We start from the raw sequence: 13833 nt of genomic DNA, 5'->3' as shown, positions 1-13833 counted from the left end.
GAATAGATCAATTCAGTCTAGGAAATTGTGAAATAAATAAACCCATACAGATGAATCATTGTTGACCCCACCAATCAATCAAAAGGGCACTGATGCACTATAATATAATGAGAAATAAAATTGTACCGTTTTACTTTTTTGACAAAATAAACCATGGATGGTGGTATTGTCTACAACATAATTACCCATCTACAAAACAAAGATGAAGCAGAAGAAAATGTTGTCTCAGTAAAGTAAAATTTTCAAATATTTCAAATACTCTGGATAAATAATAAACAGCTTGCAGAGATGCAAAACGTTTTACCACATTCACCAGTTAATAAAACTTGAGTTTGGGCGCAGTTGTCCTCCAGGTGGCGCTGGACGTTACGCGTGTGCCGAAATACCAACCGCAGAAGAAGAAGCAGACGCCAGTGCAGAAGAGCGGTGACGCGAGCAAATGGTGATAAATTGGCTAATAAACAATCCAGGTTGCAATTTGATTTGGTGTATTGTCATATGTAATTTAGTGTGATAGGCGTTGCAGGAGGGAGATCTCAGCATCTCCGTTGGATGTCACGTCGGTCGGAAACGGATGGTAAACAGTTCGCAGCAGCCGACTTGAGCAGCTTCGATCTCGTCGTTGAGTTGTGAATGAATTTAATCGTGTCGTCGGTTTTCTGACCATTAACGATGCCGCTGGGTTTGAAACCGTGCTGCGCTGTTTGCAAGACGAACTCGTCCTCGATGTGGAAGAAGGGGAACCAGGGAGAAATCCTCTGCAACAACTGCACGGGGAGGAGCGGCGGCGGCGGCGGAGCATCAGGACCCTCCGTGTCCTCCAGCACACAGCCCAGCAATGGCGGAGGAAAGCAGGTCAGTGTGTGTGTGTGTGTGTGTGTGTGTGTGGGGAGGCCTGCTGGTTATAAATGCACTTACACTACAGTTGTGTTTTGTTTCTACTGTAGTGTAGAAAGCAAGTGTAAATACTGCAGGTGTTAATGTTCCAGAAACAATAAGGGGAGACTAGACTGTTAAAAAGAGGATGTTTTTTTTTGTTTTGTTTTAATCACATGTACATTTCTGTCACAGGGACACTGTGTGGGCTTCTGACATTAGTCTTTTAAACAATTAGTTGATCGACAGAAAGTGAATCACTAAATATTCTGGTCATCGATTAATCGTTTTGTGGCATTCTTTTATAAAAAAGAAAAAAAAATGCTGTCTTTTGTGTTTTTATTGTTGGTTCCGTTTAATTTGTTTTTTAACCTTTATTTTTTCTTCTTCTTTCTTTTGTGAAGCAGTCTGTGAAAGGTGCTTTATTAAATAAACTCTCCTCACTTAGTTGTGGACTGTTGGTCAGGGCATAACAAAACATTTTAGGCTGAACTCTGACTGAAAAATTCGTCGACATTTTTTACCATTTTCTGACATTTTAAAAACCAAATGACATAATTGTTTAATTGAGAAAATAATAAACGGACATACCATCTACTTCTTGTTTCAGCTTCAGATATATAAAGATTTGCTTAAATTTGAAAAGTATTTATTTTGGATCTTTTATAGACTAAAGACTCAATCGGTTAATTGACAAATAAAGTGGTGGTTGGAAGTTCGAGATGAATGTCTGATGTGTGTTCATGTCTGCAGTCCAAGCAGGAGATCCACAGGAGGTCTGCACGGCTGAGAAGCACAAAGTACAAAGCGCCTGCATCAGAGAAAAAAGTGTCAACAAAAGGAAAGGGAAGAAGACACATATTCAAACTCAAAAATGTAAGCTACAGAAACATTTGGGTTTTATTTCCAGCCTGATGAGTTTGTGTTTGACCCCTGTGTACCATCTCTTTCCTCAGCCAATCAAAGCACCGGAATCTGTAGCAACAATCATCACGTCAGAATCCGTATTTCATAAGGTATGGTGTTTATTCTTACCCAGCAAAACTGATCTGGTTTTTTTTTCTGTCCAAAGTCAGAAATTGTCATATTATAATCTACACCACACATTTCCTGATCTGGTTTCGTTATTTCTTAATTGAATGGCAACTTTAATTACAGCACTGTTCCTTGAGGGTTGAGGGCTGTTCATGTGAGAGAAGGACCCCTGTCATCCTCAGTGTTTATATTTCTATCCACAGGGTGTGTACTATCAGACGGGAGATGTGATCAAGGTAATAGATGAGGAAGACGGGAAGCCATATTATGCTCAGATCCGAGGCTTTGTACAAGACCAGTACTGTGAAACGAGCGCAGCGCTGACGTGGCTCATCCCCACTCAGGCCAGTCCAAAGGACCAGTTTGATCCTGGGACGTACATCGTTGGTGAGTAGTTATGCAGAATTATGTGATTTTTTTTTTTTTTAGATTTTAATTTTTTTTTTTTTTATTATTGAAATGTGATGTGTTTCTACTTGACTCTAAGAACCATGTGTTTTGTTTCAGGTCCAGAGGAGGATCTGCCCAGAAAGATGGAGTACCTGGAGTTTGTGTGCCACGCCCCCTCTGAATATTTTAAGTCCCGGAGCTCCCCGTTCCCCACCATCCCCATACGACCAGAGAAGGGCTACATTTGGACCCACATAGGACCGACACCGGCCCTCGCTGTCAAAGAGGCTGCCAGTGGCAGCAGTTAACAGGACTGTAATACGGACTTTCAAACAAATAAATGTACATTTATGTAATATAATTAAATAAAAAACAGTCGTCAACCACAGCCATCACTTCAGTTTGAAGGCGAGACATAAAAATCAGGTGTAAGTACTTCTCTAAATGGTTGTTTACATGGCTGCGACATTGGAATTTTACTTTTTTATTTGCTAATAAACAAAAGCTCTTTTTTCATCTGCTATTTGTCTGTGATTCTTAAAATGTATATTTACACTGTCATCACTTTTCTAAAATATATTTGACTCAAATAGGCTGTTGTAGTTGTGGCAACAATGAAATAATGTTTGAAAAGCTACAATGATAGAAACAGTAAACAACTGAAAGTGTGACTATTGTAATCAAAATTTGCAAAGGTGCTGCAGTTTTCACAGATATGTTTTTTCTTGTTTTAGCCTGTTCTCAATGATGTTCATTAAATTAACAGGTGAGTTGTGTGAACAAGCTCCACAGGGATGGTGCCTGGTTTCTTAAAAGACTCCGGGATGGCACGTCTTCTGTTAGTGCAGCTGTGTTAGATTGTGATGGTCCGTCTTTAAGTAAATTGTGCAAACTACATCAGAACTAACGTACAATACTCATCGTTCATAAGCGCCAATATAGTGTGCCACCAGTGTTAATGCAGGGATGTTGCAGTTTAACCTCTGGCTATGAGTCTCAATCTAATACTGGTCTGAAGTGTGTAAGTAGGAGCTTTTTGTAATCAGACTTTATAACATCTCAGTGATACTTGTGGTCTGTGCCACCATCCCTAACCGCTCAACATGACAGCTACCCAGTCTTTTTTTTTTCTTTTTTGCATTTCCTATCTTTTTTTGTGCTTATCATTTTAAATGCACAAACAAGGTAAATACGTTATTGTTATTATAATTTTTAGTAGTAGTACTAGTATAGTTGATCATACGTATCACAACAAGAAGTTGTTAGATCGATTTTGTGCAAAAAATAAGGGGACTAGTCAGCCACAACAAAACAAAACCGAAGAAGGAAGTGCGCAACAGGGAAACCTCTCGCTCTGCCTCTGCAGCTACTCTTTGATAAACATCAAGTCAAACTTACAAGAACGCTCCGTTTGCCAAAGTCTCCCAATGGACGACTCACTTTGGCAAATGTAGGCTATTTTTCCTTCCTTGGTTGGACATTATGGACTTCTCTTGATCAAAGCATGGGCAAATTCCAATCCAAACATGGTGAGATATTACATTATATCAGCCTTTTTTGTTTTTAATGACAAACTATTACAACGTTCACTTTTCTCTCATTATTTGGACAGCTTCGAAACGCAGGCAAAGTCCGGAAGGTAAGACAGCCAACACAGATACTCTATGTACAGTATACTTTGTAGTACATGTGTTTGTAATATTTATTCTTTTGCTCTGCAGGTGGTAGTTTGACTTCCAGTGTGCTGAGCTGCCAGAGAGAGTTGGAGCGCAGCAACAAAACAAAACTGACGAAGGTAATCATATTTTTCTTCCACTTTTTTTTTTATTAATAGTCAAAAAACGAAATTTTGTAACATTTTTAATGGGTAAAAAGGAAAACCTGAGATCTCTCACTTATGGTAAGATCTCACGTTGCTTATTTTGGTTTCATTTAATTTATCTAGTATTGACAAGATTGCAATATATTTCAAACTAAACAGGACCAGCCACATGATTCACACCCAGATTTAATATATTTAATTGATCATTAGGGTTCATTTAGACTCTGCAAGTCTGAAGATATACTCAGCATCATAGAAGGACTGAGGAGAGGGGTTTTTTTTCCATCTTAATTGAAATCAGGAATCCAAGGCCAGAGGGTTATGTTGTCTAGACTGCCAGGTAAACTTTGGACATCATTAAAACTGACCATATCTTGTAAAATTAATTGAGTATTTGAGGGCAGATTTCTCTCCCAGAACATCCCACTAAAGGCTCAGGAGTTAACATTAACCCCACTGAGGACTCGTAATGCAGAAAAACAAGCTTTTAAAAACACATTAATGAGCTGCCTTTTCACACTGGTTTACTGCAGTGTCAGCAGCTTCACTTCAGTTTTGGCCACTTTGGGGACAAACAGTATTTGCTCACATCACTTCGAGAAGACATAAAAGATGTTTTGGAGGTAGTTGTTTATTTATCCTTCCGCCCTTTCCTCCTCCATCTCTATAAAGAGATTTCCAAGTCTGTGAAGTGCAACACACCCACCCCCTCCAGACAGCAAGGTCTTTATACCCAAGTGCACTGGAAAAAAAAAAAAAAAAAAAAAGTCCACATCTGGTACTGCTTTCCTTCTCCAACCAGAAGGACTGTGAGGAGGGAGATGTGTTTGGAGTGGGTGGCTGTTGGTTTGCTTAAAGGGCATCATGTGAAGATTGTTGGCAATAATAAAGCAGCTATGTTTAACGTGTTTGTTACTGTGTTTGTAATTCTAATAAATTCTTCTTCATAACATTTCATGCTTAGAAGACCAAAGGCTTGTGACAACTTTCCTGATACACACACTGATTTAATCTGTATAACCAGAGTTTATGATGAAAGTAAATCACAGGCGTCTTGTGGGCTTACAAGCATCACAGGGTGGCTTTCAGTAAATTCACTTATCCACCCATCTGTAAGAATATGTTAGACAACCAACATGCCATTTTCACTCAGCTCAATTAGGTCAGGCGCTGGGGACAATATTTGTCCACACTGTATGAAAGTTCTGGAAAGTTCTACCGTTTGGAAACAGATGTTGACTCTGCCAAGATGTTTAAAGGGCTGTGGTGGAGGTTCTGCGCTCATTAATGGCAGAGCACTTCCTGCGATTAGATTTTCCAGCCTAATATACAATAGTTTCAACCTCCATGTGTCTGCTGCTGGGAACTGAGAATGGCAAAGATGTCTCATTGGATAACGCATACTGGTGTGTGTGTTTGTGAGTATGTGTGCCTGTAAGGCTGAACTACAACGTAAATAGATGTTGTAACATTTAAGAGTAAATATCACAAGCAGGGTTTTAATCTTTGTAAGTGTCAGCTACGTATTGTGTGACATAGATAACAATGAGGAGAAGTTAGTTCCACTCACAAGTTCAAAGAAAACTATCCCACCTGTTATCCAGTTATGTGTTTAAAGTGTGGATTTAGTTTTTGGAGTTGGACTAAATTTCCCCTGCAAGCCAAGTATAATTTAAAGTTACATCCCTTTTATCTTAAAACCTACCATTTTGCTCTCATAATCAAATGCTGAATCTCAAATGCTGTTTTCTATTAAAACTGGATTCCAGCTGATGTCATGCAGTATAAATCAATGTTGAAATGAATTGTGATCTTATAATCGTAGACTGATAATGCATTACGAGTTAACAAATGAAATAAACTTATAATGAATTGATATTTTGTTAATGGTAAGGTATAAGCAACAGAAATTCCTGATATGCTCCAAAGTTAAAGCTGCTTGTGGTTGTCAGGCTGGATGCATGATGTGTAATGAGGGAGTGCCGTTAGCTGCATCATCACTCTTTTCTTTGTCCACCTTCTTTCAGTGGGAATCAAACGGAGCATTAAAGCTTCAGAGCAGGCAGAGCGCGGTGCACAGTGAGGAGACGGGGTAGAGAAACGTTGGCAGTGCATCCATTTGAACATATATGCTGGTGTGAGGGTGTGCACTCACCTTATCATTTCTTTTGAAGCTTATCTGCATCTGGCAAAGCATCAGTGTGCCATTAGAGGCAAATGTTTTTTTGGGGGGCGCTTTCAGTGTTTTGCTTTACAGTAGAAAGAAAATTAATAAAATGTCATAAATTCAAATTCCATTTTACTTTTTAACAATGCCGAATATTACGTGGCATCACAGCAGCACATACAGTATATTCAAATATCCCAGGTTGTGCTTTAAAAATGTAATCAGTCACTTGCATTAGTCATCTTACAGTACTGAATTTAAATCATTTGTATACAGGAAGTGATCCGATGTATAAGTGGCCAAGAACCAGAAGGGTTAAGAGAGTTTATTAACCTTCACGTCAGTTACATGTGATGGGCAAGAAAAGGTCAAAATGTAAACAGTTTAGAAAGCGGAACCCAAAACTCTCTGATCTGACACAGTCCTCTTCTTCACTGTCCTGTTTCTGTGTTTTAACCCTCGTGTTGTCCTCGGGTCAAAATGACCCGCAGCTGTGTTCAACCAAGTTCCATTTTATTTCTATATTTTTATATTTTTTGGGATCGTTGGTCATCATTCTTTAAAGAAACCCTCACAGCCTCTTTGTCACCAATGATCCCAAAAAATATGAAAATAAAATAGAACTTGGTTGAACACAGCTGCGGGTCATTTTGACCCAAGGACAACACAAGGGTTAAATATGTAATCCAGAAACGTTCACATCTCTCTGCTTCGTCCAATCAGAACGAATCGGTCGGAAACAAACGACAGACAAAATCCACAGATGTTTAAACATTTTCCACATCTGGGGAATCATCCTCACTCTCAGGGTACATGAAAATCACTTGATTGCTTCTTCCCCTCTTTCTCTCTCTTACATGTGTGCTCTGCTCCTTCACAGAACCTTTATGTAGAATTGAAGGAAAATAAGTCTGACCATGACTGCAGCCTCAAGGGTAAGAAGCAAATCAAACACATCATACTGACGTTGTTCTCTTTCTGTGTATTATAAAGGTCTTTATTATCATTGTGGAAATTTAGTGCGTTATCAGACTTCTCTCCCTGGAGAGAAAGAAATAGTGAAATGATCTCTCTTTCAGATCAGAGTTTATAAAAATGAATGAGTTAATGACAAAGGTGCCGCATGTTAACACAATAATTATAGTTACCCTCAAAGTATAAATCTACTAAATAATGATAATTACAGAACTGCTTTGCGTCTTGTTTTAGTGGTTCTGCCACCAAAGAAAACACCTGACAGAAGGACCAACTTCAACTTCAAGGTCAGGAAACAAACAAAGAAGAGGACCAGCCACGCTGCTGTGAGGGTTCACTGTACATTCATGTCTGACTAATAAACTGTGAGGTGACCAATATTTGCTAATCACTTTTATAACTTGGAATTTGAATCTGTTTGTATAATTATAGAAACTGTGTTTGCACATTATGGTTTTACAAGTTTTAAAGTCCCTGAGGTTCAGCTCAGGAGCCAGTAAATTTAGCTCAGCAGAAAGAGTGGAAACAGACTAGTACAGTGACTTCCTGGAGTCTTTGCTGGTTGCCTGGCAACAAAACAACAAGGCCCATATTTAATGGGCAAACATAAGTGCTCACATCAATAATAATCTCATCTACCTCTCAGCAAGAGAGCAAATAATTATATTTCACTAAATGTACTACTGCAAAACAAAATGTGTATACAGTATCGATTGTTATTGAATATTATTAGTATTGATTAATTATTGTTACATATTTATACATTTCTTGTTTGATCTTTTTATTTTGCACACCGTGGGACTGTGAGAAACAATATTTCGATCTCTCTGTATGTCTTGTACATATGGTGGATTGACAATAAAGTTGACTTTGACTTTGACTACTCTTGTTATTCTGACAATATGTGCACAGGCCGCAGAGTGTAGCATGGTGCTTGAAGATGACTCTCAGCAGGAGTGGGTCTTCACATTGTACAATTTTGACAACGCTGGCAAGGTCACAAAGAAGGTATCTTGATTTCTTGTTTGCTATTCAAAAATTGAAATGTGAAGTATCTCTGTACATAGTACTGTATGTGTGTATGAATGTCTATGTATGTGCGTGTTTTGCAGGACATGTCCAGTCTGATCCATTCCATGTACGAGGCTCTTGAGACATCAGTGAAGCAGCCTTACGGTGGCACCTCACCACTGAAGATCAAACTAGTTGTAACTCCCTCACCTCGCTCAGCCAAGAGCTCACAGACGGGTAAGAGGACATTGTTATTGTGGCTTTGGGATTCATAGACATAGGTAAAGGGAAAAACAGTAAGGACAGAGTGTCACTGAGCACAAAAGTTTGTAAAAAGTCTTACATTACTTTACACCAAACCATTGTCATTGTTACAATGATAACGTCCTGCTCTAACTGAAACCAGCTGCAGAGAAGGAGCAGGGTGTGTCTGAGAAGGCAGGACGTCCAGGGAGAAGGCTCTATTGTGTGGATGAAAACATAGAGCGCAGAAATCACTACCTGGATCTGGCAGGCATTGAAAACTATACATCCAAGTTTGACAATCCAGGTATAAACACTCCTCTATCACTATTATGGCTGGTTTGTCAGTCTATAAATACTTCAGGAGTTAGAGTATTTTTTTTCCACTTCTACAGTTGTTTTCCTCCTTTTTTAGATTCGCCCTCTCAAGAGGCCAGACCTGCTCCTTCTGCTCATCAGCACCACCTAGTGGTATTCAGAAAGAACTGCATGTCCTCTGAGTCTCGCCGAGGCCTCTCTGTTGTCCACTCCTTAAAAACCAAAGCTATGGCTTCAGGGACAGACAGGAACAGAGGAGAGGGAAAGTCCTGCAGGTTACATGGCCTGCACCCTGCTTCATGTTCCCATCCTACCCAGACTCACCGTCCAGCCTTCCAAAGTCTCCTGCAGCACTCCAACAGTAAGAGGCTTTACTCCAGGGTACAAGACACTGCCTCGCCCCTGAGACATCCAGGCTTCCACGCCCAGCCAGGACGAGACCTTCAGCCTTCTCGTGGGGTCCCTCTGGCCCAGAAACACGAGCACCATCACCACCATGAGCATCATCATCATCACCATCACTACCACCCCTCATAACTGCATATTTCACACGTGAGACAGGTAAGAGGAGCTGCTGTACTCAGCTGCGGATACGCGAGTATTTTATGGAGTTAAGTGTTCTTGAATCACCTCCTTTACATTATATTCAGTGTGTGGTAGAGTCAAGATAAGCCACATTTATTTAATGCAGACAATATCCTGTAAGATTACACACTAATATCCTAGAAGGTCGGTTTATTGTTGTCTGAATTTCACTTTATAGACTGACTATTTAATCTCAGGTCTATTAAAGTATGTACAGTATGTAACGAAAAGGTGTTTTGTATATTGTGAGCGGGTGACATTTGCTTTCCTGGCAGGTATGTACACTGCTGAACAAATAATACAATAAATCCTGTCATAGTGAGCGGGTGACATTTGCTTTCCTGGCAGGTATGTACACTGCTGAACAAATAATACAACTTCATATTAGATTACATGTCTAAAACAACAGAAAACATCAAGTTGTTTTTGGACTCCATATTTTTGCAAGCATATGTATACTATGTTGCATGAAGCAGTTTGTCAGAGAAAAAGAAAAATTGTGAAACCGAAGCACTTCATAACAAAATAATTGTTACACTGGCCTGAAATGTCACACAAAGATAATATTTCAGCTCAAGGTTGGATTATTTAGACCTCACAAAGTGTGGTTATAACTGGGGTTGTGTGACAGTTCTCAGCGGCATTAATATGTTGTTCCAACTTATCTCTGGCAAAATTTGCGAATAGACACCATCCGCAGCAAAGGACGCGGGACAGCTGTTTCTATTAATAACCTCAGCCCTCTTACCTACCACGAGACCCCCGTGCCCTGGACTAGCCTCACAGCAGTGTCCCAGCCAAATGTAAAACACACCAGACAGACAGCAACAGAGGATATCAACAAAGCAGCAGCTGCTACAGAGGAGACAAAACACTGAAACACAGAGCTGTGTGAGGCAGCTTTCATCAACAGCCGCGAAACCCGCACACCTGCTGGCACGGAAAAGAAAACCCTGAAAACATGAGGTCCCTGCGATTCCTTGCTGCTGAGGGCTTCATTGAGACTGGTCCAAGTGCTCTGGAGAACCTGAGCTGTGTGTCGTTCAACCTCTACCCGCTTCTCTTCAAGGCCTGCTACCTCCACGAGCAGGCTGACTTGCTGCATGCTTTGGTCCAGACGTGGCCTCTTCCTGAGCTCAACCTGCAAAGACTCCTGGGAAAGTCAATCGACTGCGAGTTGGACCTCACCTCCCGCACCTGCCGGCTTTGCCTGGAAGCAACTCTGACCGGCCTGAAGGTACCTGAAGGGTCTTGAGTGTGGCATGACTTTGCTTTATTCAGAGAGTGTGACTTTGTCTCTGTGTTCATTTAATGCTCAAGTTAGGGTTGTATTTCCCCAGACTATACAATAATAATTTCTTGTTTTGTTAAGGATCACGTGCTGTCTCCTCCAAGAATTTACACCAAGAACCTGCATGTGGTGGACCTGACTGGCCTTAAGGACATTGAGCACCAGACCTGCCCCTGTCGGTCCACCCTGGGTCGATGGGCAAGAACCCAGCTCCTGACCCGAATGTGCTATGAGACCATGGTGGCCATGCAAGCCAGTGACGTGACCCAATCTGCCCTCGAAAAATCCATCAACGTCCGTCTGAACGGCTTCATCACAGGCCGCAACTATGAGCAGGTGGCTCAGGCCTTCCTGCTGCTCCGCTACTGTCCTCTGAAGCTTCGATTCGTTAGTTTCAGGGCCGATTCTCTCGCTCTCAAGCAGCTCTTCTATGTTCTTCGCCTAGCAGAGCCCGAGTCTATCACAAAGCTGGAGGTGGTCCACAACGTTCCCCTGGAGGCCATACACCTGGAGGTGCTACTGTCCAGGGTGGAATTCCCCAAACTACAGTCTCTGACACTGCCGACCGGTGCTTTGGATGTCAGGAGGCTGGGCTCTGACGATGAAGATCTGCTGGCCACCATTGGCAATCTGCTGGCACAGCTCAGAAGCCTCACTGCCCTCTACGTTGGGTTTTCTACTCTCACTGGACACCTCCGAAGACTGCTCAAGTGAGTACATGCACAGACAGGGAAGAAAAGGACAACAAGTTGTCCTTATTTGTGTGTGTATTTATGTATATCAGGTGAATGGGCACTGATTCAACACATGCACACTGCAGCATTAAGAGCTTTAATATAGATCACAATAATAACGTTTAACCAGCGTCACAGCACATTCCAGCTTTGAGGCTCTTGTTTAACAGTAGAAGGTATTTTGTTGATAAGATTGCTGACATGATGCCAGAGTGAAGACAGACAGCTGTAGAGTGAGAACCAGACACCTGCTGGGTATTCTTCAAAGTTCAAATGGAAATAGAGCAGTGATAAACCCAAAACAACACAGCTGTTGGATCACAGTAGGGTGTATAACTTAAGTGATTTGAATTTCATAATCTTAATGTGAAAGAATCAGGAAAATTTAACAAAATTAACACACAATTTGTCGCAATGTTTACCAGACCAGTGGTGAAAAAAAGTACCTGAATGAAGGAAAGCACTGATAACCTACCAGTAAATATCTTTGGTAAAAGTTAAAGTCACCTGTTAGAAAATTACTTGAGTAAAAGTCTGATATTTACAGTAGTTACTCTTCAAAAATAATTAGTATTGAAAATAAAATTAAATGCTGTTTTAAAAAAAAGAAGCAAGCTTTGAGAATAATGAAGTTTATTATTTTTAAAGTTTACCTGTAACACTGAACTGCGGCTGTGGCTACAAGTGAAAAATTGGATTAATGTTATTCAGTTATTATGACGTTGCATGCAATCTGTGTCATCAGGCTATTAAGTTTATTCAGATTTTATTTTGTAGTAATAAAGTAACTTAGATACTTGGGGAAAATGTATTGGAGTAAAAATATGTATTTTATTTAGGAAATTTAGTGGAGTAAAAGTGAAAGTTGCCAAAAATATAAAAACTCCAGTAAAGTACAAATATTACTCAAAAATACTTAAATAATATGACTTTGATACATTACATAACTGTACAACAAGACCAATTAGCAAATAATTTAATAAATTACAAAATGGATGATCAAATTAAGTTTAAAAGTACATTGAACTTATTTCCATAAAGATTACTACTAAAAATGAGTATTTTATCCAACATCATGTCATTTTCATTTTTCTGTTTCTTCCACCCAGTCCTCTCAACACACCACTACAGTACTTGGAGTTGGCCAACTGCAGCCTGACCCGTGTGGACATGACGTACCTGGCCAACAGCCTCCACAGCGAGGCGCTGGTTCACCTGGATATTAGCGGACATGACATCTTTGGCTCATTCGCCCACCTCCTCCACAAACTGCTCAGCCGTTGTTCAGCGACGTTGGTGAGCCTGGCCCTCGAAGAATGTAACATAAAGGACGAGCACATGGACGCCCTCATTAATGCTCTGGCTTTATGTCAGGGACTGGAGGAGCTCAAACTCCTGGGAAACCCTCTGACCTCAGCAGCCCTGCGGAGATTATTCTCCGCACTATCAGCGAGGTTTCCTAAGTTAAGGTACATAGAGGTACCCGTGCCCCGTGAATGCTACTCTGAAGATGTTACTTACCCTCTTGATGATTCAGTCTTGCTGTGTTACAACAGGGAGTTGTTTCACGAGACCAGCAGCCAGCTGACGGGCATCCTGGAAGGAGCTGGTAGAGGAAGTGTGGAGGTGTGCACTCCCCTCATGGGGGCCTACGATCCAGACATCAATGAAACAAGCAATGAGCTGGGGGTGTCCATGCTGAAGTCTTTTAATACCGTCATTGAGAACTTTATAGGTACCATAACCGATGTCGACAACAGGCGATCTCAGTCTCATAATTAATAACGTTTCTTGAGGATGGATAAAGGCCGACAGAAAAAGGCTTGAACTTTGTAGATAAATGTCGACATCCGTGAAAAGCAGATCTTCAAACTGCAGAAATATTCATGCCAAGTTGACTCCGAGAGCCCCCTATAGACAGCGTCTTGCTTTTTAGGTTGTGTTACCAGGCAACACTACATTACACAGCTATATTTATTGTTTTATAATGCTAGTCCAGCTGCTTACAAACTGTCACCACTGGTCTATGTTTGATTGAAGACCAACTATGTGAACAGAGATCTAGTAAACTAGATTTATTTGTCTTTAGATTAGCATCATCATCATAGAGGAAGTCCATTCCACACTCTAGTGACAACAGAGGATCAATATTTTTTTCCTAGTCTGTAAACCAAACAGACATGCAGTGCAGATAGATGTAGCTACTGCAGTGGTTATTATCTGTATTTAAGTATCTATTGTACATGTTCTTCTGTCCATATTTTGGTTTAAATGTATATATTTAGGTCTGTAAACAACACAACAATGGAACAGATCCCACTTTAACAAGCGTACAAATGTGTTTCACGTTGTCATACCAATAAATCAAATCTTCAAACAGCCTCCT

General features: G+C 40.6%; 3 protein-coding genes across 4 annotated transcripts; all 3 read left to right on the top strand.

Annotated features, from left to right (window-relative positions):
- Positions 1–400: 400 nt before the first annotated feature.
- Positions 401–2815, top strand: gatad1 (GATA zinc finger domain containing 1). Its single transcript, XM_069697102.1, has 5 exons — positions 401–855; positions 1630–1752; positions 1833–1892; positions 2115–2298; positions 2419–2815. Exons 1-5 carry the CDS (start codon positions 673–675, stop codon positions 2607–2609), a joined length of 741 nt encoding a protein of 246 aa, XP_069553203.1. The 5' UTR covers positions 401–672; the 3' UTR covers positions 2610–2815.
- An 896-nt stretch (positions 2816–3711) lies between these two features.
- On the top strand, positions 3712–9572 carry LOC138620194 (protein naked cuticle homolog 2-like). Its single transcript, XM_069697179.1, has 9 exons — positions 3712–3830; positions 3914–3967; positions 4023–4096; positions 7171–7225; positions 7500–7591; positions 8178–8273; positions 8378–8513; positions 8689–8826; positions 8935–9572. Exons 1-9 carry the CDS (start codon positions 3806–3808, stop codon positions 9372–9374), a joined length of 1110 nt encoding a protein of 369 aa, XP_069553280.1. The 5' UTR covers positions 3712–3805; the 3' UTR covers positions 9375–9572.
- A 459-nt stretch (positions 9573–10031) lies between these two features.
- On the top strand, positions 10032–13824 carry lrrc14b (leucine rich repeat containing 14B). 2 transcript variants are annotated; one of them, XM_069696668.1, is made up of 4 exons: positions 10032–10659; positions 10795–11423; positions 12557–12916; positions 13004–13824. In XM_069696668.1, the coding sequence occupies exons 1-4, from the start codon at positions 10384–10386 to the stop codon at positions 13227–13229; spliced, it is 1491 nt and encodes a 496-aa protein (XP_069552769.1). In that variant the 5' UTR covers positions 10032–10383; the 3' UTR covers positions 13230–13824. The 2 variants fall into 2 exon arrangements, with proteins under 2 accessions (XP_069552769.1, XP_069552761.1); XM_069696660.1 differs by having other exon boundaries at positions 10034–10659; positions 12557–13824.
- Positions 13825–13833: the final 9 nt, after the last annotated feature.

The sequence above is a fragment of the Brachyistius frenatus genome, unplaced genomic scaffold, assembly GCF_029030835.1.
Source record: "Brachyistius frenatus isolate BFR_SWC_R1_liver_20210118 unplaced genomic scaffold, ASM2903083v1 Contig_2, whole genome shotgun sequence".
In the NCBI taxonomy this organism is placed as follows: Eukaryota; Metazoa; Chordata; class Actinopteri; family Embiotocidae; genus Brachyistius; species Brachyistius frenatus.
Note: the sequence above shows the minus strand (reverse complement) of the source record. Positions and strands in the feature narration are given on the sequence as shown.

Bases quoted from the DNA above. Each gene is read 5' to 3' on its own strand.
- gatad1 (XM_069697102.1), top strand. From the start codon at position 673: ATGCCGCTGGGTTTGAAACCGTGCTGCGCTGTTTGCAAGACGAACTCG. The intron at 1,753-1,832 runs GTAAGCTACAGA...CTCTTTCCTCAG, and splicing joins ACATATTCAAACTCAAAAAT to CCAATCAAAGCACCGGAATC. The intron at 1,893-2,114 runs GTATGGTGTTTA...TTCTATCCACAG, and splicing joins CAGAATCCGTATTTCATAAG to GGTGTGTACTATCAGACGGG.
- LOC138620194 (XM_069697179.1), top strand. From the start codon at position 3,806: ATGGGCAAATTCCAATCCAAACATG. The intron at 3,831-3,913 runs GTGAGATATTAC...TTATTTGGACAG, and splicing joins CAAATTCCAATCCAAACATG to CTTCGAAACGCAGGCAAAGT. The intron at 8,514-8,688 runs GTAAGAGGACAT...AACCAGCTGCAG, and splicing joins AGCCAAGAGCTCACAGACGG to AGAAGGAGCAGGGTGTGTCT.
- lrrc14b (XM_069696660.1), top strand. From the start codon at position 10,384: ATGAGGTCCCTGCGATTCCTTGCTGCTGAGGGCTTCATTGAGACTGGT. The intron at 10,660-10,794 runs GTACCTGAAGGG...TGTTTTGTTAAG, and splicing joins CAACTCTGACCGGCCTGAAG to GATCACGTGCTGTCTCCTCC. The intron at 11,424-12,556 runs GTGAGTACATGC...TCTTCCACCCAG, and splicing joins CACCTCCGAAGACTGCTCAA to TCCTCTCAACACACCACTAC.